The sequence below is a fragment of the Mustela erminea genome, chromosome 9 (assembly GCF_009829155.1).
Source record: "Mustela erminea isolate mMusErm1 chromosome 9, mMusErm1.Pri, whole genome shotgun sequence".
Taxonomy (NCBI): domain Eukaryota; kingdom Metazoa; phylum Chordata; class Mammalia; order Carnivora; family Mustelidae; genus Mustela; species Mustela erminea.
In genome coordinates, this window is record NC_045622.1 from 109552748 (window position 1) to 109577319 (window position 24572).

At 59.8% G+C, this 24572-nt stretch overlaps 1 protein-coding gene across 2 annotated transcripts in view; it reads left to right on the forward strand.

Moving 5' to 3' along the window:
- LRP5 (LDL receptor related protein 5) overlaps nucleotides 1-23707 on the forward strand; it is a 97159-nt gene extending 73452 nt beyond the window's left edge. For both annotated transcript variants that reach the window (XM_032357779.1, XM_032357778.1), the window contains exons 13-23: nucleotides 20-219; nucleotides 4798-5006; nucleotides 6157-6347; nucleotides 6842-7051; nucleotides 9320-9445; nucleotides 12353-12589; nucleotides 14893-15003; nucleotides 16800-17036; nucleotides 17255-17394; nucleotides 21564-21661; nucleotides 23396-23707. In XM_032357779.1, the coding sequence (XP_032213670.1) occupies nucleotides 20-219; nucleotides 4798-5006; nucleotides 6157-6347; nucleotides 6842-7051; nucleotides 9320-9445; nucleotides 12353-12589; nucleotides 14893-15003; nucleotides 16800-17036; nucleotides 17255-17394; nucleotides 21564-21661; nucleotides 23396-23657 (2021 nt within the window). In that variant the 3' untranslated portion in view covers nucleotides 23658-23707. The remainder of the gene's footprint in view (nucleotides 1-19; nucleotides 220-4797; nucleotides 5007-6156; nucleotides 6348-6841; nucleotides 7052-9319; nucleotides 9446-12352; nucleotides 12590-14892; nucleotides 15004-16799; nucleotides 17037-17254; nucleotides 17395-21563; nucleotides 21662-23395) is intronic.
- The last annotated feature ends 865 nt before the right edge of the window (nucleotides 23708-24572 follow it).

The window sequence follows — 24572 nt, forward strand, 5'->3', positions numbered from 1 at the left end:
TCTGTTTGCCCCTTTCCAGCGCCCACCACCTTCTTGCTGTTCAGCCAGAAATGTGCCATCAGCCGCATGATCCCCGACGACCAGCACAGCCCAGACCTCATCCTGCCCCTGCACGGGCTGAGGAACGTCAAGGCCATTGACTATGACCCCCTGGACAAGTTCATCTATTGGGTGGATGGACGCCAGAACATCAAGCGAGCCAAGGACGACGGGACCCAGGCAAGTGTACCTGTTGGGGGGACCCGGGGTCACTTCTGCAAGGAGCTCCCCAGGACCGTTTCCAGGCTGCCACCCCGTTTTGGTTAATAGATGGGTGCCAAGAGAGCACAGCTTGTGCCAACAACCATCTGCGCTCTAATTCTGTCATCCGGGGTATATCCTGAGCAGGGAGAAACCCTCGATTATGATTATATGTAGAAATGGGATTTTTTTTTTCTTTCCATAGGGATTTTGTGCCAGGGTGGTTGGTATTGGTTATTCTGGATTTATTCTTAGTTCATAGGACTCGTAGAGTCCGTTTCGCTGTAATGCAACGCGTGTGTTCCCAAACCTCACGACGCTGTGCAGAATCACACAGCAAAGCCACAGGGCTGTGGGAGAAGGGCGAGGTGCACAGCCCTTGAAGCTCTTGCCAGGGACAAGTGAGGAGAGGGACCTCATAAGTACAGGTGCACCTTTTTGCCTACGTTAAATGATTCAAGGCACACCTCCTAATGACCTTGAAGACACCTGAAGTTGGCTAGGGACTTGGGGCCGGAGGGTTTGCATGGACCCACAGGAGGTGACCCCTCCGAGATGGGGCAGGAAGTTGAACCACCAACGTGCCCAGGCGTGGCTCACAGCCCATGGGGGGTGGAGGGCGCTGCTGGCGTGTGCTTGTGCTTGTGTATGCGGTTCGCTCGGGGCCGCGGCCGTCCTCGAGGTCACCCAGTGTTTTCTCACAGCTGAAATTGTGCTTTGGCAAATGCGAACTCTGTGCGAGGCTCAGACAGGCCCCGGTGAATCGCTAGATCAGAGCCCGCACGCATTTTCAAAGTACTTCTCGTAGTGGAACTGGCGGCTCTCGTGTTAGCGGTCGGGGGCCTGTTCCATGAAGGACAGTCCCCTGGCAGCTTTGGGGCCCGCACAGGGTCTCCCTGTGCCCAGCGGCGCTGGCCTTCTGCTGGGGTGGCGCTCACCGACATGCCCAACTCATCCTGCCGGCGTCCAGGAGCTGCCGGACCCAGCGCTCCCTGTCTTTGTGGCGCAGTCAGGGCCGGACTTCCTGTCCTCACGGTGAAGTCTGGGTGCTGTTACAAGGTGACGCAGAGAAATGCTGCTGGTGGAAACTTCCAGACGATATCTGTCTCTGTGAAGGTCCCTTGGCTGTTCTCTGCCCTGACCTGGGTCCCAGCGCTGTGCGTCCGGGCTGGGCCTCACTCTGGACAGAGTGCCCCGTGGACAGCACGGCGCTGATGAACTGTCCCCTGCGTTCTGTGTCCCAAAAGTCGCAGCTGAGCCCGGGCAGCCGTGGTGTCACCTCTGCGGTTGGTGGAGCCTGGCAGAATGGTGGGAATGTGTCCCTTTCATCCGTCCCATGCAGGTGACAGCCACGAGCAGTCCTTTGCAGGATGGAAGTGTAAATTGATGGCCCGTGGCTTCCCTGCAGAGGAAGGTACTGGGCGCAGATTGCCTTAACGTCGCATCAGGAGGTGTTCTCGCCTGGTGTCTTGACAAAAGCAGTGAGGGGCTTTGGAGGAAAAGTCCTTCAGGGACACCTTCTGGGTTTCTGCTTGATTTGGGTAACATCTGTTTCCCTCCCTGGAGTCTTGCCGGGCTTCACCCTTTGGTGGCGCTGATTCTTTGTTGGGGGAGCCCTTTGCCCCCAAGGATGATGTTTTATTTTATTTACGTATTTATTTTCAAAGATTTTTATTTATTTGAGAGAGAGGGTGTGTGAGAGCACAAGCACGGGGAGGTGCAGAGGGAGAGTGAGAAGGAGGCTCCCCACTGGGCGGTGAGCCCAACAGGACACGGGGGCTTGGGGCTTGATCCCGGGACCCTGAGAGCATGACCTGAGCAAGCTGAAGGCAGACACTTAACGGACCAAGTTACCCAGGTACGCCCCCCACACCCCAAGGGTGATGTTTTAAATCATCTACTTGACTGAACTGTTTTTCCAGTAAAATATTTTTAGCGTACTAGATATATGTAACATGGGGCCCCTGGGTGGCGCAGTAGGTTGAGCCTCTGCCTTCGGCTCAGGTCATGACCCCAGGGTCCTGGGATCGAGTCCTGCATCAGGCTCTCTGCTCGGCAGGGAGGCTGCTTCCCCCTCTGCCTGCTGCTGCCCCTGCTTGTGTGCGAGCTCTCTCTTCTTTCTCTGGCAAACAAGTAAAAATTTTAAAAAATCTTTAATAAGTATACATAACATCAAATTTACCATTTTATTTTATTTTTTAAAGATTTTATTTATTTATTTGACAGAGAGATCACAAGTAGGCAGAGAGGCAGACAGAGAGAGAGGAGGAAGCAGGCTGCCTGCTGAGCAGAGAGGCCGATGTGGGGCTCGATCCCAGGACCCTGGGATCATGACCTGAGCTGAAAGCAGAGGCTCAATGCACTGAGAGCCACCCAGATGCCCCAAATTTACCATTTTAATCATTTTCGAGTACGCAGCTCAGCCTTTCGAGGGACACTCCCATTGTCATGCCACTGTCACCACTGACCGTCTCCAGAACTCTGTCACCTTCCCAAACTAAAAGTCTGTCTCCACTAAACACTTGCCCCCCCACCCCCTCTGCCAGCCCTTGGCAACCTCCCTTCTACTTCCTGTCTCTGTGAATTTGATTTTTCCAAGTATGTCATGCAGGCGGGATCCCGCAGTACTCATCTCTTTGTGTCTGGCCTCTTCCACTCACCATGATGGCCTCAGGGTTCATCTGCATCATAGCAGGTGTCGGAATGTCCTTCCTCTTAAGGCGGAGGATACCCCACGGTGCAGACGACTGACGCTGGATCTTCGGTCTCTCATGACTGCCCTGCCGTGGACATTGCCACATGGCTAGGACATAGTCCTGGACATGCCCTGCTGTCCAGGGCTGGCGAGAGGGAGGGGTGTTGATCGTGGTGTTCCATAGGATTCTATTAAGGAATTCTGCATTTGCGTCAGTATCGTTACTGACACTGAAGCTGGAGTTCGGGTTTTCTTTTTTTTCTTTTTTTTTTTTTTTTTAAGATTTTATTTATTTATTTGACAGACAGAGATCACAAGTAGGCAGAGAGGCAGGCAGAGAGAGAGAGAGAGAGAGGGAAGCAGGCTACCTGCGGAGCAGGGAGCCCGATGCGGGGCTCGATCCCAGGACCCTGAGATCATGACCCGAGCCGAAGGCAGCAGCCCAAACCACTGAGCCACCCAGGCGCCCCTGGAGTTCGGGTTTTCTAATGGGCTGGTCGTTACCGCCCGCCGGCCAGAGGAGAGGTGTGGCTGCCCCACGCAGTTCGCAGCTGGTTGTTCCCAGAACTCGTGCCCCAACAGCTGGTTTTACACCCGGCCTCGAAGATCCACCCTCCCTGGGGAACCTGATTCCTACTGGGGCCAACTGGAATCGTGCTGCACTCCCAGCCTGGCAGGTGCTCTGGGCTCTGGTCTTTGGCCAGAGTCTATGGGCTTGAGGAAAGGAATGTGGCCAGTTGGAGCTGAGGCTTGGCTCCCGGAGCCCCCAGCTCTTGGGGATGTAGATGTTGGTACTTGTGGAGACACAGTCCTTTAAAGTGGTGCTTTGCATTCAGATGTGTCACACACTTCTAGCTGCCCAGTGTTTCTGGACCAGGGGCTGCTATGTGGGGGGGGAGGGTGGTATTCCTTTCTAGCTGGGTTCCAGAGGCTGGGTGTGGGGAAGGGGCTTCCTTTCTGCCACAGGCCCCTTCCTGCACCCGGAGACTTCGTGTTGACTGCTAGCAGGAGATGGCAAAGTTTACAATGGTCTCTTAGCCGAGCATCGTGCTAATGATGCCCTCTCAGAGGAAGTGACTTTAACTGTTGGTGGTAGCTCTGGGAAGCCCACTTGGCCCCAGGTCATATCACCTGAGAACCCGAACATGGTCTTTCTGGGTAACCCAGGGGGCCCAGATCCCCCAGGAGTCAGGCTTCGGGCCGTAAGGGAGGTAAGGGTGACGTTGGGCTCTCCCCTCCTCCCGCAGCATTTCGTGAAACAGCGTTCTCTGCCGGTAGCTCCGAAAGCCAGGGCTCGACCCTGAGATGCTGTGGGCAGAGTCAGGCAGAGCTCCGCAGAGAGCCTCCCGGGGCAGAGGCGCAGGGTGGCCACACTGCCGGGCTCCGCTTAGGGAAGAGGGCTGCGAGGGGTAGACTTCTATTCTATGCACCTGTCGTCCTGGTGCCCTAAATTTGAAAAAAATAACAAGGTTGGAAAGTCTCCTTCCTAAAGCATGAGTCCAAGGCACTAAAGCAAAGAGAGAGCAGATGTTTCGAGAAGGCAGCTGTGAGCCTGGGCTCATTGTGGAGCCACCAGGCGGCCCTTCTGTGGGGCAGGAACCGGACGCAGAGGGCCTGGGAGCTGATGGCCCACTGCGAATTTGTGGGTGGATGGGCTGGAGACCCGAGCTACTGGCAGAGAGCCCGGCCGCGAGCTGCTGCTTGCTCAGTTTCCCGCTCAAGTCGGCGTGCGGTGCGCGCTGACCCGACAAGAGGGGACCCCAGATTGGCTTGGAGTCCCACTTTGCAGTCTGCACGCAGGCACCGAGGCCTCCACCCTCCGGCGATGTCCGTAGCCAAGGCTCGTCTCTTCTTTGTTACAGCCCTTCGTTTTGACCTCCCCGAGCCCGAGCCAGAACCCGGACAGGCAGCCCCACGACCTCAGCATCGACGTCTACAGCCGGATGCTCTTCTGGACGTGTGAGGCCACCAACACCATCAACGTCCACCGGCTGAACGGAGACGCCATGGGTGTGGTGCTCCGTGGGGACCGCGACAAGCCGCGGGCCATCGTCGTCAACGCCGAGCGGGGGTGCGAGGCCGAGGGGCGGGCGGGCACCGCAGTGCGGGGTTCTGCATCCCAGCGGGGAGACATGGGGAGGGTAGAAGCTTTGGTTCCTAGATTTTACACCGTCCCCCTCAAATCTGAACCCAAAACAAAAATCCCTTCCAGAGCATCCCAGCTGAGGGCTGTTCATTCACTTGCATATGTTCCATCACGGGGAGCTCACTCTCTCAACTCCACGGAGCTTCTTCCTTCCATGACGGGGCAGGCAGACTCAGGAGGGTCCCAACGGGAATAACCGGGGCGGGGGGGGGGGGGCACTGAAAGCTGCGTGACTTAAAGCTCAGGAGTAAAGCTAGGCACGTGAAAGTCTGCGGGTGGGCGGCAGGTAGGTACTTCAGGTACCTACAGGGCTGCCACCAGGTGGTGCTCAGACTTGTGGAGGGACCGCTTAATGGGGCTCAGGCCTGGTGACGACCCGTGTGAACCCTACCCGGTCGGCCGGGCAGACCCATAGTCGAAACCTGACCCCATCACTTGCTGTCCGTGGGACCCCAGGCAGGGGACGTCAGCTCAGGGCCTCGGTGTCTCCATCCGGGAATCCGAGGGTGGTGGTGATGTCAGCCCCTGCAGCACACGAGGGCGCGGGGGGCCCACGCCTAGTTATTTCGGGGGGCTCTCTAGCAACCTAATGGGTCTCCCTTGAGGCTGGCCTCCATAGAGGCAGGGACTTCTCAGCCAGAGCACGTGCTAGTCCTTGAGGCCGTCACAGCAAGTGACTCTCAGCAGGGGGTTACAGGAACAGATGCTGGTCCTTTCACCGTGCCAGGGGCCAGAAGTCTGAAGTCAGCTGGGCTGTCCCCCTCGGGAGGCTCTGCGGGGACCCTTCCTTGTCTCTCTTCCAGCTTTGGGGTTGGGGGGGCTCCAGGTGTCGACCAGGTGGCCTCACCTTGATTCATAATGGCATCTACAAAGACTCATTTTCCAATTAAGGTCCCGTTCTGAGCTCTGGGTAGATAGGACTTCTTGGGGGACAGCATTCAGTCCTGCACAGCCTTGGGGGCCAGCCCTGCCGGGTCCGGGGCTGGCCTGTGTGGTGCTTGGCGTGCTCGATCCTGGCCGCGGAGGTGGCGGGTCGCGACCCTCGTCCCTCACCCGCACCCCGCACCCCCTGCAGGTACCTGTACTTCACCAACATGCAGGACCGCGCGGCCAAGATCGAGAGAGCGGCCTTGGATGGCACCGAGCGTGAGGTCCTGTTCACCACGGGCCTCATCCGGCCCGTGGCCCTCGTGGTGGACAACAGGCTGGGCAAGCTCTTCTGGGTGGACGCAGACCTGAAGCGCATTGAGAGCTGTGACCTGTCAGGTATGTGCCCGGGGGCCGCCCGGGGCTTGGGTCCCTCAGCAACCCATAGTTCTGACCTTCCCGGGACAGCCCGCCCGCCCCCCTCGTCATCCGTCATGGGGGTACCAGCCGCCGCACTCGTCAGGGCTCCGTTTCAGGTGGGCCTCGTGCTGGGGCTTGGTGTCTACCACAGACGGTCCTGGCCGAGTGTTCCAGACGTAGGTCCTGAACGATCCCCACCTGCTAAGGCAGAAGAGGAGTCTCAGATAGGGTGGGTGGCCTGCCCAGGGTCCCCCAGTGCAGGCGGGACCTGGAGTCGGACCCCTCCGCCTCTGGCACCACACTTACAGCCACCCCCGAGGAGCTTATCTTCCAAGCGAGGCTGCTTCCAGGGAAGCTGCATGAGCTCCCTGCCCCGGGCCAGAGCATCAAATCCCCCCAGGGTCCCTGGCAGCCCTCTGTTCTGAGCCATGCCTGGACTGAGCTCTGGGGGTCGGTCCTTGTCCCACTCGCAGGGGCCAACCGCCTGACCCTGGAGGACGCCAACATCGTGCAGCCGGCAGGCCTGACCGTGCTGGGCAGACACCTCTACTGGATCGACCGGCAGCAGCAGATGATTGAGCGTGTGGAGAAGACCACCGGCGACAAGCGGACGCGGGTCCAGGGCCGCGTCGCCCACCTGACCGGCATCCACGCCGTGGAGGAGATCAGCCTGGAGGAGTTCTGTACGTGTTGGGGGGCGGGGGTGGGTGTTGTGGGCAGGAGCCTGCCGGGAGGGTGGGCATCAGTGCCGAGCTCTGAACCGACCCCTTGGAGCGAGTAGGAGACTGGCCGAGGTGAGGGGCTGTGGGACGCGCCGTTGGCCAGGGTCGCTCTTGGGCCCTCCATCCGCCGCCCCTCCGTCCGACGCTGACCCTCTCCTCACTACCAGCTGGACAACCTGCTCTGCTTTTCGGGGGTCCTGTGGTGAGCATCACCCACCTTTGAACTAGTGCCCCCTTTGAAGAATTCCCACTTAACTGATCAGTAGCCTTACTGCCATCTGCGAAGCCCCTTTGTTGTGTTCGGTGACCAGACCGCAGGCATGACGGCTCGTCACCGCCACCGTGCAGGCGAGCAGGCCGGGAGGCGGAAGTTAGGATTCTACCTACAACAGTCCGGGCTGTGCCCAAAGGCTGGGAGGGAGGGACCCCTCCCCCGGGGACCTCTTGTTCCTCCACCCCCTCCGGATATGGCTAGAGATGGGTAGAGGAGCTTGTGTGTGTCTGTCGGTCTGTCTGTCTGCCCAGTCTGTATTCAGTAACTAGACCTCGGCGGCCGGCTGGATGCTTGCTGCTGGGACAGAGCGGTGAGCAGGGCCGTCACTGTCCCTGTCCTGTCCAGCTACCTTTAAGCTGCCCATCTTCCGGGCCCTGGGGGCCGCCCCGCCTCCCCCACGGCCCCTCACCCTCCCGCTGGCTCACGTCTCCCTGGAGACCCCGTCTCTGATTGCCTTTCCTGTCCTGCTCTGAGGGACTCCTGCTAATTCCTTGGCTCCCTCTTGACTCAGGTGTCCTGCTCTTAGTGGATAAGCTTCTCTCTTGAGCTGGGGATGTCACCCCGATGAACTGAACGGTGGCTTCTAGGTTGACTGCTGGGTGGCTGGTTTCTGGCCTGGTGGGTTCTTGTCCGGGTCCGGGATAGTGAAGTTGCCAGGTAAGCGGCTTCCAGGTCACTTGGGTGCCTTTTGGACGGGGGTCCGAGGGCCCGAGTTTCCCTTCTCAGCCAAGCCACGGATTCCTGGGCATCACAGCCTTGAGAACTGCTGGCCCGTGGTCAGCATGGTGAACTTTGAGCCCACGAGTGTCCAGTCCTGCGGGTGTTGGCACGAAGCCCAGCACGCCGAAGGGCAGATCCTTGGACCTGAGGGTTTAACAAACCGGGCTGAGGCTGGAAACTGGGGCGTCCCTGTGAGTGCAAACGTGCAATGTCTGGGGTGACACGGAGAGGCTCCTCGTTTGGGGGAGAGTGCGAGATCCTTGAGTGAGCTCTCCCATGTTGATTTGGGATGTGGGGCACCCAACCTACTTACTCTGGAAATTCTGCAGCTCAGCTCTAAACCACAGGTGGCGCTCTCCGGCCCCTGGGCCCCATCTGGGATTTTGTAAATAAAGTTTTATTGGCACACGGCCACGCCCGTTGTTTTCTGTGCCACACACAGCCCCCTTTGTGTGACAGCTGAAACCTGTGAGTTCCCTGGGCATTCACTGTCCTGCCCGTGGGTCAGCTTCCTGGGGCTGCCGTACCAAACCGCCCCCAGGTGACCCAATACAATGGCAGCGTGTTCTCCTACAGGCTGGAGGCCAGATGTTTGAGGTCAAGGGGGCAGTGGGGCCTGTGTCCCTTCTGGGGGCTGTGGGTGGGGACGGCTCTTTGCCCCTTCTGGTCTGTGGTGGTGGCCGGTGTTCCTCGCATCCTCGGGGCTCTAGTCTCCGCCTCTCTCATCGCACAGACTTTGCCCCTGTGTCTGCATCTCTGCCTCCCCTGGAGTCTCTTACAGGGACACCTGCCGTTGGATTTATGGTCCCCCCAAAATCCAGAATGATCTCCCCGGATCCTTAACTTGATTACATCTGTGAAGACCCTTTTCCCCAATAAAGTCCCATTCACAGATTCTAGGCATTAGGACGTGGGTGTGTGGGGGCCTCTGCCCAATCCGCTACACCGTGAGAGACTGGCAGTGTAGACCAGTGGTTGTGAATGTGGCAGGAGTGGGTGTAAACGGGCCAGGGTAGGATGTGAGCGCTTTCGGCTTCTGCTTCCCTGTCTATGAGATGCGAGGCAGAGGAAGTGGACTCTGTAAGCTGCCCTGGGAACTAAGTGGGGCGATGTGTAGCCCACGGGAGCACCCATTCTTGTGAGTTCTGGCCTTGCCCTGGTTACCAGCACCCTCCAGGCTGCAGTCCTGAGGTGAGAGCCAGAGCCCGACCCGCTCCCTCTTTGTGTCTCCATAGCAGCCCACCCGTGCGCCCGGGACAACGGCGGCTGCTCCCACATCTGCATTGCCAAGGGCGACGGGACCCCACGGTGCTCCTGCCCAGTCCACCTTGTGCTCCTGCAGAACCTGCTGACCTGTGGCGGTAGGTGTGACTTCAACGGTTACTACTGGGACCCTGGGTTCCCCGCCTGCCAGGTCCCCGCTTCACAGCCTTTTAAAATCACAGTCACTGTGGCATCCAGCCTCCAGAGCCAACTGTTCCTCCTCTTCCAATGTATGCATTTGGGGCTGCGAATTTCCCTCACAATACTGCTTTTGCTGCATCCTACAAATTTTGATAAGTTCTATTTTCTTCCTTTAGTTTCAGTTGTTTTAGAAGTTCTCCTAAGATCTTCTCTTTGGCTCCTGAGTTATTTAGAAGTGTGTTGTTTTAATATCGAAATAACTGGGGATTTCCTAGCTCTCTGTCTGTGACTTGTTTCTAGTTTAAAGATCTGTTTAGTTTTATTTGAGAGAGAGAGAGTGCGAATCGGGGGAGACAGAGAGGGAGAGAAAGAATCTCAAGCAGACTCCCTCCTGAGCTCAGAGCTTGATGCAGGGCTGGATCCCAGGACTCTGAGATCGTGACCTGAGCCAAAAGCATGAGTTGGATGCTTAACCAGCTGAGCCACCCAGGAGCCCCAGATTTCTCCTTCAGTTCCACTGTGGTCAGAGAACATACTTTGTCTGACTGCTGTCGAGCTTTGTTCAGGTGTATATGATGACCCAGCATGTGGTCTTTCTTGGTGAGTGTTCCGTGTCCGCTTGAGAAGGACAGGTCATCTGCTCGTGTCGGGGGAAGTATTCTGTCGAAGTCCGTTAGAGCCAGTGGACGGGTGGTGGTGTTCAGGCCGCCTGCGAGCTCTGCTTGCCTGTTTCTCTTTGTAATTTTGTCTGTTCTCCCTCCTTCCACCCCGGGCCCTCTTCTTCCCCTAAAGCTGAGCGGGGAGTGGTCAAGAATGTAAGGAAGCTTGGGGTCAGGCGCACCTGGCGCAGATCCCGGCTCTGCCACTTCCCAGCTGAGCCGTCCTGGGCTGATCACCTGCCCTCTCTGAGCCCTCGCTTTCTCTTCCCTGGAAAAGAGAGGTCGAGGCACCTGCCTCGGAGCTGTGTGCTGTTCGGTAATGAGCACTTTGCGTGGTCCCCGGCACGTGGCCCACACGAGTGCCAGCTTGCTCTTGGTGGTGGGCGCTGGGCGGTCCCAGTGAAAAGTGACCGTAGTTATCCTTCCTGCGATGAAGCCCACATCCCAGGGCTTCCTCTCTCCTCCCCCCAGAACTCAGGCTGGTTTTAATTCCGTCCCTTTTCTGCTTATCCTCGCCCCTGAGGGCTCCCACACTGTGTCCTACACACAGAAGATGCCCGTTCTCAGCTCGCCTTGCCCCTGGAGCTCAGGGGGTAGGACCCCAGGGCCTGTCCTTCTGGAACTTTCTCCTGCCTTGTCTTACACTGTGAACCTCAGAGATCTTTGCCTAGAGCAGAGGGGACACTTTGTGTCTGTCCCTGATGGGGGCCACCTTGACCCTCCTGAGCTTCTTTACGGCTTTTTTCCAAGTTCCAGCCTCAGGGCTCACATGGTTTTGTGGTCTGAGTGGCTCTGACCCCCGCAGATGTCCAGGCTGCTCTGGGAAAGAGGGGACCACCCAGAGTGCTCAGCTGTCCCTTGGAGCCCAACCCTGGGCCTCTACTTGAACGAGGTGCCCCCTCAGCCCCTCTCCCAGCCCTCGGTTTGGTCCTTCAGACTTGTGGATGCCTGGCTGCTTCTCTGGGGGGAGCACAGAAGCATAAGAGCTTGGAGGGGTTCTCGGGGGTGACAAGGGTCCTTGTGCCTCCCGAGGTGACAGGAGCCGGACGGCAGAAGGGGCAGCCAGCCACGTGCTTCAGCTTTCTCGGGCGCTGCCACTAAAGCCGGTTGCGTCCTTCCTGAGCCAGAGGCAGCCACACACAGCCACGCTCGCCTTGCCATCCTGTGAGGGACGTGGGACGCAGCGTGGCTGCTTCTGTTTTGGGATGAGGAAACGGAGGCTCTGCGAGGTTGGGGCGCTCGTCTGGTTGTACAGATTTGCCGAAGGGCGCCGAGGTTCACCGCCAGCCCTGTCCTACTCCCCGCCTGTCCCATCCTGCTCCCCAGCTGCGTCCTGGCCGGTACCTGGCCTGTGCGGAGGAAGGTGGATGTGAGGAATGGTCACCGGGGAGGAGGTGGCCCGGCCCCGGTCTCCTGTCTCCTGCTCACCCAGCCCCCCACTTTTGAGGGACTCCCTCCACTGGGAGCCTAACTCCTCCCCCGTGCACCCTCCTCCCATGACCTCCTCGCTCTCCTGCCTCTCCTTAGCCTGCTCCCCCCCACCAGCTGTCTCCGGGGGGGTGCTGACCACCCGCAGAGCCCCAGCCCGCGGCTCCAGCTGCTCCAGACCTGTGACAGGTGCAGGTCCCGAGCACCTGCTTTCTGACCCCCCCATCTCCTGGGGGCTGTGTGCGTTGTGTGTGTGTGTATGTGGCCAGGCGGACATGCGTACAGACTCTACACTAGACGGACAGCCCAGCTGGGGACCCCAGGCAGGGCCCCAGTTGGGGCTCCGGTGGGCATCCTCAGAGACCTGGCCCAGTGCCTGAGGAGCGTGTGACGAGGAGAGCCACAGGAAGGCGGGTCTGCCCTGGCTTCTCAGTGGTCAGAGTGGAGTTTCTAGCTAAGAGCATTTTCTGCTCACCTTGGTGTTCACCTGCTGCTTAAAGCTCAGGTTTCCATTCAGCACCCTTTCCCTACAGTTACAAAAAGCAACGAAGGGGATTCGTGTCTCCCTTCAGCAAACGTTTATGACCCCCGCCTTCATCTTACACTGGGGCTAGAGGCGGGACTGTGACCGGTCACACTGCCCTGGAGACGGGGCGGTACAGCACCCGGATGGAGCTGAACTATCTCCCGCTTGGAAGCCCAGCAGCGCCTGGCCCGGGGCGGGGGTAGGGTGGGGTGGGGTGTGGTGGGTGATGGTGTTCGCCGTGTTCCCCGCAGAGCCTCCCACCTGCTCCCCCGACCAGTTCGCCTGTGCCACTGGGGAGATTGACTGCATCCCTGGGGCCTGGCGCTGCGACGGCTTCCCCGAGTGTGACGACCAGAGCGACGAGGAGGGCTGCCCCGTGTGCTCAGCCGCCCAGTTCCCCTGTGCGCGGGGCCAGTGCGTGGACCTGCGCCTGCGATGCGACGGTGAGGCCGACTGCCAGGACCGCTCGGACGAGGCCGACTGCGACGGTGAGGCCGGAGGGCTCCCTGCTGGCCCCGCCCCCTCCCGGCCCCGCCCCCGGTCCTGCCCCTCCCGGCTCCGCCCCCTCCCGGCCCCGCCCTCGCCTCTGCTAGATCCTCCAAGAACCTGTGCCCACCTCTGCCCACCCCCTCCCATGCCGGCCCTGGGCCCTTCCCCACCTCCCCCGACCCCTGCCCCTCCCCAGATGCCTCCTAGAGCTCGGGCTCAGTCTGGCCACGTAAGAGCAGGTTTGCCACAGAACCTTTGCCAGGGTCAAATTGCCCGACGCTCCTCGGTTTAGGAGAGGAAAAGGTTACTTTTAGGCCCACTGAGGAAAACCATGTCATCCACCCCGCCCCGCCCGGTCAGGCGATTTGGCTTGAAGACACACTGAAAGAGCCTTCCCTCACTGGGTCGAGTTTCGCCAGAGCCCAAGGCAGATCCCAGAGTCAGCGGGACTTCCGTGGTGCGCGCTCTGATCAATCCTGGGCCGCAGGCGTTGCTGTCTTCCGCAGAGGGGTGTATGGGGTAATGCTGGCGCCTGGCTGGTTCTAGTACCCCACTGAGCCCAAGGGACAAAAAGGTTTCCTTAGTCACCCCCAGTCCACTCTGACCAGCAGGATCTTCTGGTCAACAGAGCGGTCTGTGTGCCTCCTCTGAGTTTTCCATAGTTTACTGCGCACACCGTCAGCACCATGGCCCCACGACTGAACTTGCGGGGGGCTGCGCTGTCTCCCCCACAGCTGGCAGGTGTGCTCTTAGAGAGGCAGGCAGAGAGAGAGGGAAGCAGGCTCCCTGCTGAGCAGAGAGCCCGATGCGGGCCTCAATCCCAGGACCCTGAGATCATGACCCTGAGCCGCAGGCAGCGGCTTAACCCACTGAGCCACCCAGGCACCCAGGTGTGTTCTTAGATAACTCACGTGCTCATTGGTCACCGTCCACTGTCCCCGGTATGATGAGCAGCCATCCTGTGGGAGATGAGGGCCTGAGGGTGGGGTGCCGCTTCCTCAGCTGCTTCTACAGAAAGCTGCAGGCGGGGAGTCTTGCCTGCTTAGGGACCCTTTGAGAATTTGAGGGCAGTGGCAGACCAGGGATTGGCAGACGCAGCCCCAGCGCCAGACCCCGACTGCCACCTGAGCGAGTGCCAGATCCCCAGATGCCCCACATCCTGACCTGCCAGGTTCCTTTGTGTACACATTGTCTATTTACATATGTTCATCATACATATGCGTGTACATTTACATACTGATCTTGCCATGAAACAGCAAAGTTCCGTCCTTAGGACAGAGACCTGCAGCCCTCAAAGCTTGAACACCTATTACCTGGCGCCTTACGGGAGAGTTTGCGGAGTGCCACTGTATACCCTCGCCCTAGCCAAGTGTTTTGGTGACAGTCTCCGAGGATGGCAGGAGCCATGCCCTGCTTCTTTCCCCGTGAATGTTGATCCTGGTGCAAAGTTCAGCCCTGACAGTGAGCCCTGTTCGGGCTCCGGGCTTTCCCTTGTCTTTCGGAAGCCCCCTCCCAGCTTTGTTGCCAGCAGATTGTCCCACCCGCTGCAAGGACAGGGTCCCCTCGTCTCTGGTTCCCAAGGAGGGGCCCTCGGGGCAGGGCAGGTGGGGAGATTAAATAGCAGACTCTGGGGGAGGGCGATGGCTGAGCAGCCCCCCCCACTCCTTCCCCGACTGCATAGACGGCTCCGATGAGCTCACCACTCTCCCCCGCAGTGTCTTCCTTGGAGAGTGGTGGCTCCTCCCCGGTCCGCGTTCCGGGGCACGGAGGGAGAGAGCAGGCAGTACACAGGCAGAATTCTTCCACCTGGTCCAGCAGGCTGTGAGCTGCCTTGGCCTTCCTGGCTGAGATCTGCTCCACCCTCCTGCTCCTCTGCCCTGGGAACTCCGCTGGGAAAGCACCTGTCCCCTGCCCCACCCATTCTAGGTCATTCCTCCTGTTGGCTCTTGCCTCCTCGTCTCGCAGGCGAGCCCTGGGGCGGAGGGTGTTAGTCCTGGCCCTGTCTGGGCCTGACCTGTGGTAGGAGCCTGATAAATACCTCCCAGGGGTCACTTGCCAGCCCTACCCCAGCATCACACAGGCCTCGGAACCGGGGGACATCGTGGGGAGGGTAGAGACCAGGTTTGCTGTGACCGCTCCCTGACCCCATCCTAGAAAGGGTCCCGTTGGTCTGCTCTGCATCTGGAACCTGACCTTCTTGCTGGGTCTTTGTGGCGGGGAGCACTGGCTTTTGGCTCTCCACGTAGCGCACCTGGCCGCATCACGGCCCATGTCCCTCTGAACGCGCGACTCCCCCTTGCAGCCATCTGCCTGCCCAACCAGTTCCGCTGCGCCAGCGGCCAGTGCGTCCTGATCAAGCAGCAGTGCGACTCCTTCCCCGACTGCATCGACGGCTCTGATGAACTCATGTGCGGTGAGCCAGCTTCCCGCGGAGGGGTCGCCCCGCACGAGTGCGGGGTCCGAGAGGGAGGAAATAGGCTGGGGGCTGAACCAAGAGGCTAGAAGGTTGGGAGTACTCGGCCTTGGAGGCCGGGGGTAGGGGAGGGAGGCTGGCAGGGAAGCCTTCCGGGAAGGAGAGGCAGTGATGAGGCTGAGCTAGGGCGGGGGGGGGGGGGGTTTGGCCCTGGGGTGTTTCTGGCTGTGACAGTGACAGGCCCTCTGTGGGGTAGATGGGGGGGGGCTGCAGCTGACTGTGCCTGAGGGGACATGCTTCTGCCCTCTAGGACCTCACACCGGGGCATCTGTTGGGCAGTGAGACTGCTCTGATGGGGTCGGGGTGGTCCTTTTCCTGTCAGCCTGTTCTCTGGGTGAGGAGGTGCATGTCCACATGCACACACGTGCTCTGTGCCTCTTGAGTGACACGGCCTGTATAGTCAGAGATGGGGGCCACAGGACATGAGGCCAGGGCAGTCAGGGAAGGCTTCCTGGAGGTGGTGGCTCTCAAAAGTCTGTCTTCATTTCAGACAGGAAGGGAACTAGAGCCCCATATAGGAAGTGGGAATGTACACATGTGTTTGGGGACTGTGGGCTCTCCGTTTACTGTCGAGGTACCTGGGCTGAGAGAGGTCTTGTGAGTGGGGAAGGGGGGGCCCCAAACAGTTTTGTACCTTCATGCGAAGCCAGGTGAGGCACCTCAGTTACCATCTCAAGCAAGTGAGTAGTAACCTGGGGCCAGAGGACAGAGATGGCTGCCACCCGGGGTCTGAGCCTCTGCCCCTTTGCTGGGCCGGTGCCAGTCTGACGGTGATTCCGGTATCAGGGGTGACATTTATCCGTAGTCTGGTGCTGTCACCCGACAGCAACACCTGACAGGAACACCCAGCATGTTCCTCCTTCCCCCTGGGTTTTGGTAGACAGGAGGGGACATAGTGGAAAGCCCTTGAGCTCCTCGGGCCAGCCTGATGGGAAACCCACTGTCCTTTTCTGAAAGTTGAGTTTCGAGCCTTGGGGCTCCCTCCCCATCCCCGAGGCTTTGACCGGGGAGCCAGCCCGAGGAGTCCCCCCACCTGGCCCTCGCACTGGTGGGGCCCCCAGAAGGACTCCTGGGCTCCTCGCAGCCCTGAGCGGGCTCCGGCTTTGCAGGTTTGGCGGAATCCCCATGCCCAGGCTCTGTCTCATGGCGCCCTTCATGCTGCCCTCACGTTGGGCCTCTGTGCGGGCAGGTGCGTGGGGCATAGGGCAGGCCTCCTGGCCTGGGTGCGCCGTCAGTCCAGCCGGCCCCTGCATGTGGGTGACATCCCCTGCTAGACATGCTTGCAGCCCCGGGAGCTGCCTACCTGCCCCCCACCTGAATCGGGCTCCAGTACCCGGCTCCAGGCACCTCCAGGCCTAGCTGTCTGGGGGCCGTGACTCAGGGAGCCCCGAGATCCGGGGCTGAATCCAAGGCTGCCGTCGGGGAGTCGCTTTTAAGGGGTTGTTGGGAAGTAGGTAAAGCTCAGCCAGCCAGGAGGGGACGGGGGATGAGGGGGGAAGGGGGCGGGTGAGGAGAAGGGAGGAGGGCGCTCCGGGCAGACAGGGTTGGCGGTGGGGGGGCAGTATGTCAGCGGCACCCCCAGCACCCGGCATCTCCCTCTCCCCCACCACCACCACCCACGGGTGCTGGGCCTGAACCAGCCCCTCTGGGGCACGCGGGGTCCACCCCTGCAGGGGCGCAGGGGAGCCTGTGCCTTTGCATAATGCCACCATCTCTCCCTGTCCATTCTCCCGCAGAGATCACCAAGCCGCCGTCCGATGACAGCCCGGCCCATAGCAGCGCCATCGGGCCAGTCATCGGTATCATCCTGTCCCTGTTTGTCATGGGCGGGGTCTACTTCGTGTGCCAGCGTGTGCTGTGTCAGCGCTACGCCGGGGCCAGCGGGCCCTTCCCGCATGAGTACGTCAGTGGGACCCCCCACGTTCCCCTCAATTTCATAGCCCCCGGCAGCTCCCAGCATGGTCCCTTCACAGGTAAGATGTTGGCGCTGTGTGCAAGACCCTGGGCAGGGGTGGGGCGAGTGACTGAGACTTACACCGGGGGTGTGAGCAGAGGGGCCATCGGGGGCAGGGACAGGACAGGGCTCACCCAGCCAGACCTGCATGTAGGGGGCAGCAGGAGCCAAGGAGCATGTGCTATGTCTTGGGGGGGGGCTGGCCCCTGACTCACCTCGTGCCCCTCCCCGTGGCAGGCATCTCATGTGGCAAGTCCATGATGAGCTCCGTGAGCCTGATGGGGGGCCGGGGTGGAGTGCCCCTCTATGACCGGAACCACGTCACCGGGGCCTCGTCCAGCAGCTCGTCTAGCACCAAGGCCACTCTGTACCCGCCGGTGAGTGGGGGGTGGGGGCAGGCCTGCCCGCCCGGGGACCCTCCGCCATCTGCGGCTGGCCGGGGGATACTTGGTGTGACCTCAGGATTCCCTGAACTATTAGCTGTCCTGCCGGCACGGAGAAGAGCGGGAGGTTTGCTTCTTCCCTGCGCGCAGCTCGCCGTTTTCTCGGGGCGTTTTCTGCTTAGGAGGGGTGCCCTCATTCTTTGTGGCTCACCTGGAAACCCTCCCCTCCCCAGAGAGCCAGGGCAGAGTCTCCCCATAACCCCACCTCCTAGCGTTGCTGCTGGACATTTCAGTGTCCTTGTGACCAGCTTTGCTCCTCATAGGCCCGCCCGTCTATGACCGCCTCCTGTAGGGCCAGTCTGGACGGGGTGCTCCCAACGGTGCCCGTGTGACCTTCTCCTTAGCGTCCCTGCTGAGAGCACCCTGTTTTCCCTCCCAAGGCCCTGCTGGGTCCCAGAAAACAGCTGGATTGTTTTCCAAAGGCCTGGCACTCACAGGCGACTTTTGTGGCAGAAACGGTCTATGGAGGCCGCATGGGCTGAGGGCCGGGTCCTCGCCAAGCCACACGCTACAGAGAAATGACCGTAAAGAGGGCAGAACACTGAAGATTCCTTCCAGGGGACCTCTCCCAAGGCTGGCTGGGCGGGGGGGCCGGTGGGGACTCTTCCAAGAGCACCGCCCCAGGGACCTGGGTGAGCTCGATGCATGAGCTCAGTCTGTGTAGACAATCACAGACAATCTGGCGTTACCCTGTTCTACACTTTTTAATCCTTAAAAACCCAACTTCCTGCAACAGAATGCTCTTCTGAGCTGCACACTGTCTCTGAGCTTTCTCTGGAGGAGGCTCCAGGGAGACCCACCCGCCCGGGCTGGGTGTTTCTACCTTCGTGGCGTTGGCCAGGGCTGTGTCTAGGGGGAGCTTGTGGCTCTTTGCCGCAAGCCTGGAGTTTAGAACACTCCCCACCACCCTTCTGATCCTCTCTGCCGCCGCCATCCCCTGACTCTCACGTGCGCCACGGGACCCGCTAGAAATACGAGCTCACCCCGGGACCACCCCCTGTGCCTGCCCATGCAGACCCCAGGAGGTTCGGCGTCCTGGCTTCCCTGTCCCCTGGCTCCGCTGGGAGCTGAGGCGGGGCGGGGGGATTCTTATTAGCAGCAAGAGATGATACTATTACCAGCCCAGCTGGTAATAAGCAGCTTAGCGTTCCGTACAGTTCACCCACTTAAGGGGTGGAATTCAGCGGTGGTTAGTACAGTCACAGGTGTGTGCGACCATCTCCGCCATTCTAGAACATTTCCGTCTTGCCAGAAAGAAACCCCTGTGAAGCCAGCTGTTTTCAAATTAACTGCATTCTTTCACATCAGTAATAGAGGCTCGTGGTACAAAATTCAAAAGGTACAACAGAATGCACAGCAGAAAGAGGGTCGATCACCCCCTCACCCCGAGCAAGAACCCCGCCCCCCAGAGCCACATCCTATGGCGAGTGTCTCGAATGTCCTTCCGGGGCATCTGTACACAGCAAGTACGCTGGCGGCCGGTCTTTCTTTTCCCAGCCGAGAGAGTAACTATTTTTACTTTGTATTTTGAGATCATTGTCAACTCATTGTCACGAACATAGAGCTCACGTACGCTTCGCCCAGATCCCCACAAAAGCAACATGCCACATCACCAGCGTCTTGGTCCTCCTGGGTCGCTCTGCCGAAGTTATCACAGACCGGGGTGGGGGGGTGCTTTACAGCTGGTTTTCACAGTTTGGGAGGCTGCGAAGTCCAAGATCAAGGTGCTGACAGATTTGGGGTCTTATGGGGGCCCCATTCCTGGTTCACAGAAGGCGGCCTTATCCTCCTGACGGGACACAATGGGGTCTGTTATCTGGGCCCGCCTCCTGATGCCCTCGCATTGAGGGTTAGGATTCAGCACAGGACTCTGGGGGGGACACAAGTATTCAGTCTAGGGCAGTAGCACAACATAAGTGGTAGGGCACTGATAGGATATATATTTTTTAAAGATTTTATTTATTTATTTATTTGACAGACAGAGATCACAAGTAGGCAGAGAGAGAAGAGGAAGCAGGCTCCCCACTGAGCAGAGTGCCTGATGCGAGGCTCGATCCCAGGACCCTGGGGTCATGACCCAATCCGAAAGCAGAGGCTTTAACCCACTGAGCCACCCAGGCGCTCCTGATAGGATATTTTTGGCTCTGTTCAGATTTTGCCAGTTTTACAAATGCGCTTTTTTTGTTTTTAAGACTCTTCCTTGGGACGCCCAGGTGGCTCAGCCGGTTGGGCGGCTGCCTTCGGTTCAGATCATGATCCTAAGGTCCTGGGATCCCGTCCCACGTTGGGCTTCTGGCTCCCTCGTTGTCACTGTCCTGCACCAGAGTGACATACTAACGGACAAACCCGCATGGACACATCAGAATCACACCAAGGCCGCTGCCAGCAGGACAGCTCACTCTTGGTGGGCTGTGTTCTGTGGGCTCGGACTGGCGTGCGGGGACATGGGTGTGCTGTTCCAGGATCACAGAGTAGGTTCACACGTGTCCTCTGGAACCCACACGACAGCATCTGAAGGCAAGGATAGCCGCTAAGGGCTGGCTCCAGCCGCTGGTCAGCCGCTCCCCGGGAAACCACCGCGCTCTGTGCGCTCCGTCGGCCCGACCAGAAGGGGGCGCTCTCCTGAGCCCGCGTCGCAGAGGGGCCGCCGCCTGGAACTTGGGAAGAGCCCCCAGGACAGTGCTGAGGGAGGCAGCACCACCCCCCACCCCACCCCACCCCCCGCAGAGGAAGGGATGTGGGCAGAATCCCAAAGCTCACCTCGGAGCGGGAGGGGAGGGGAAACCAGATCCAGTCAGATTCATGGGCAGAAGAGGAAGCAGAACCCCAAGGGCGCAGGGGGCAGGGGCGGATCTAGGAGACCCTTTCTGCTGGGCTTCCCTGCCGGGTTCCTGCTCCCCCCTCTGAATGACATGCCCTCAGTATCGTGTGCTCCCAGCTCTGGGGACAAATCCCGAGGAATCCCCAGGCTGGCTCTTTGGCCCAGGGAGGACCTTCCCCCAGAATAAGGAGTGGGGAGTGGGGGGGCTCTTGCTACTCCCCAAAGGGAACTTTTTTTTTTTTTTTTTTTTTTAGTCAAAGAGTGAGATAGAGCACACGCCAGGGGAGCGTCAGGCAGATGGAGAATTAGGCTCCCTGCCGAGCAAGGAACCTGACATGGGACTCGATCCCAGAACCCTGGGATCATGATCCGAGGCAAAGGCAGATGCTTAACCAACTGAGCCACCCAGGCGTCCCACAAAGGTCACTTCTTATGGGTTACCACATGTCACCAGGGGCCACGCCGCAGCTGGGAAGTGGTTGATCAGGGCCCATACCCATCTGCCTGTCGGGAAAGGCCTTTCTGCTGCCCTCCAGTCCTTCAGGACACGTGGTGACAGCCATGTTCCCATTCAGCTGTGGGAGCCCCAGAAGCCGGGTCTGGCTGTGACCCCATAAAAGCCTGTGTGCTCAGAAGGGCCGTGTGATGGGTGGGGTTTATCGGTGGCGGCTGCTGGGGAAGACACAGATGGTGTGTGTCACCGGGGGCCTCAGGTCCCTCTGTCCCTCTGTGGGGCCAGTCATGGGCTGCCCGGCTCTGGAGGGTACATCGTGTTCATCATCACAGTTTGGGGCAATACATCCCAAGAAAGGGGCACCTTTCCCTGATTTCCGTGGTGGGGCCGTGTGGGGCCAGGGCCCGTCCCTCAGCAGGGCGACCCCTGTACCGGGTCAGGGTTTCAGCCAGAAATCGGAGCCACCTCGGCGTTAGGAATAAGGAAGTTCTTGTAGGAATTCATCTTCGCACCATGTGGAGAGAGGTGGGGAAGTCAGAGTCCAAAAGGGGAGTGGGAGAAGTCCCAGAGGAGCCTCATAAGGCACCTGCTGGCACCGGGGGACAGCCCAGGGCCTGCGGGGACATCTGTGGCTGGGCGTGGGCCTGGGGTCATGGGGTCTTCGGGCGGTATTTGGGCCACAGGCACTGCTGTGACAGCCTTCAGGGCTGAGGGGACAGCTGCTGATTCCCCATAGCGTGAGGCTCATGCCAAGTAGGCCCCGTGCAGACCCGCTGGGGGCAGGGGGGCACCACCAGAAGCCTGTAACCCTTGCCTGGCTCTTCTCAGATCCTGAACCCGCCGCCGTCCCCCGCCACGGACCCCTCTTTGTACAACGTGGACATGTTCTACTCTTCAAACATTCCCACCACCGCGAGACCCTACAGGTACGAGGTCCCTGCCACCACCCTGCACCCCACTGGCCAGCTGGGCCTCCCGACAAGCCAAGGACACAGGAGGGCCCTTGTCCCCATTTCCTGGGTGAAAAAACCTCGCAGAGAGGTCCAGGGTGCTGGTGGGCTCTCCTGGGCCCTCAGACCATCCCTGGCTTGCCTCCCCACGGAGTGAACTGGGCTTGCCTGTGGAGTTCCAGAAACCAACCAAATCCCGTGTTTGGACCAGGCTCTGGAATCCAGAAGTAGCTCTGGGGGTATTCTGTTCAGTGGGGACACGCCCAGATAGGTGAGGCCTTGAATGACGCCACCAGGGGCTTCCCACTGTGGCCTGGCCGGGCCCCCACTGCCCGTGGAGGCCAGTACCCAGGGGCGAAGGTTTGCCCGTGTCCGAAGCCAGCTGCAGGGCCACCACCTGCTGCCACTGTCCCCGAAGGATCAGATCCAAGTCACGTAACTACTGTCGTGGCCCCTGCCACTGCGGGCCCTCAGTGGGACGATCCTCTCTTGCGACCCACTGCCCAGAACCCCGCAGGTCTGCTCGCCCCCCAGGTTGTCCAGCTGGGGTTGCATTCCCCAGCTCCCTGGGTTGGGGGGACACTTGGGAATGCTGAGAAGAGGGATCTGGGTTGTGCTGCTGGCCTGCGTCCAGGGGCCAGGTCAGGGCCTGAGGTGGCCTTCCGCACGGGTGTCCTGGACCCCTCACCCCACGGGAGCTACCCGAAGGGGCAGGTGGAGGCAGAGGCTTGGGAGTGGAGACCCCTACCCCGCCCTCCCCTCTCCTCCCTCTCCCCCTCCTCCTCCCCGCTGGAGAGGCTGGTGTGGAGACTCAGAGCGCGGCTTCGCCTGCCATCTGGTGGCCGTTTCAGGAACTTTGGGCCCCGAAGAGGAGTGGGGCCCCTTGTTACTGGGTTACTGCCCAAGACGGGCACCTGCAGTGGTTCCACCCCCCCCCCAGTGCCTCAGTGCCCTCGTGTGTCCCCAGGCTGTCACATACACACTCGCCAGACCCCTCAGTCCCTGGCCCACCCCCGGCTTTATTCCTTACATTGATTTTTGTGCCGCTCCTTCCCCGCCCCCGCCTGTCATTGTCCCTTCCGGCCTCTCCAGGGTCCTCCCGCTGCGCCTTCTCAGAACCACATGTCCTGCGCGGGCCCCAGGGTGCTGGCTGCTGAGCCCCCTGGGGCTCTGAAACACACCCCAGTCCCCATCCCCAGCTCGGGCCCTGCAGCTGCCCCTCCTAGAACCTGAGGGTGCAGGAGATGTCTGGGAGCCACCTCCTGGGTCGGGGTGCCTTAACTCAACGGGGGCCCCTTGCAGGCCCAGTGGTCTCTGATATTTATAGGAATGATATAATGGGGAACGGTTGTCAAGCACTCCCTGGTGTCCAGCACTGTTTCTAGCACTTTCCATGCACTTTGCATGCAGAATATCATTGACCCTTCACAAGCCCCTTTGGAACCAGGTACTGTTTCACTCGTATTTCACGAAGGTGAAACTGAAGCCCAGAGGAGTTAACTCACCCAAGGCCCACCAGGCAGGCTCTGGAAGCCCTTCTCCATAAAGGCAACCTTGGCCCAGGGGGGCAGTCCTTGCCAGGGCCTCCCCCCCAACACTCGGTGCAGGCACGCCCACTTCAGAGGTGGGGACTCTGGCTCAGAGAGACCACACCCAAAGGAGGGGCCCCCGTGTCTCTTCCCTGAGCCCACTCCGCTGTGTCCCCTTTAGGCCTTACATTATCCGAGGCATGGCCCCTCCGACGACGCCCTGCAGCACGGACGTCTGTGACAGCGACTACAGCGCCAGCCGCTGGAAGGCCAGCAAGTACTACCTGGACTTGAACTCGGACTCAGACCCCTACCCGCCGCCGCCCACGCCCCACAGCCAGTACCTGTCGGCGGAGGACAGCTGCCCCCCTTCGCCCGCCACCGAGAGGAGCTACTTCCACCTCTTCCCGCCCCCTCCGTCCCCCTGCACGGACTCCTCCTGACCTCCGCGAGGCCCCCCCGGCCTCTCTGCCCCCTTGTAAATAGTTTTAAATATGAACAAAGAAAAAAATATATTTTATGATTTAAAAAAATAAATATAGTGGGGATTTTAAAAACATGAGGATGTGAACAGTGACGGGGGTGGGAGGGCTGGGAAACTTTGTACAGTGGAGAAAATATTTATAAACTTAATTTTTTTAAAACGTCACTGCCATTCTTTTGTGCCTTGTGTGTTTTTGAATCGAGTGTCCTCACAGAGGCGATCCCAGCCTCCGCCCTCCCCTGGACAGCTGTCAGAGTTGTGCACTCATCCTCCTGAGCACCGTGTCTCTATCAGGCCCCCACAAGGTAGGCAGAACCCCGGGGTGGAGGCGCGCAGGCAGGCAGACCTGATTTGTGCCATCATGAAGGGCCTCTGGTTCTTATGTGCTCCGCTGTTGCCCATGCTGAAATTCGGAATCGTTTTTTAAAAAAAATTTTTTTTTAAGATTTTATTTATTTGTGTGACAGAGAGATCACAAGTAGGCAGAGAGGCAGGCAGAGAGAGAGGAGGAAGCAGGCTCCCTGCTGAGCAGAGAGCCTGATGCGGGGCCACGACCTGAGCCGAAGGCAGAGGCTTTACCCCACTGAGCCACCCAGGCGCCCCTCGGAATAGTTTTTAGGAGGTCCTGCATTTTCATTTTGCACTGGGCTCTGCAGATTACGTACCTGGGTTTTGGGCTACTTCTTGGCCAGTCTCTGCTTCCATCTGATCTCTGTGTGTGGCCGCCCTGGCTTCTGCCGGCCGGGGGATCCCTCCCGGCCCCACCCTCCATGTGGACCCCAGTGGTTGGGGCTGCCCGGCCGCTCTGGCCCAGGGTGGGGTGGGAACCTCGCAGCTCTCCTGCCTTCCCTGGTTGCCGCCCTGTCCTTCCCAG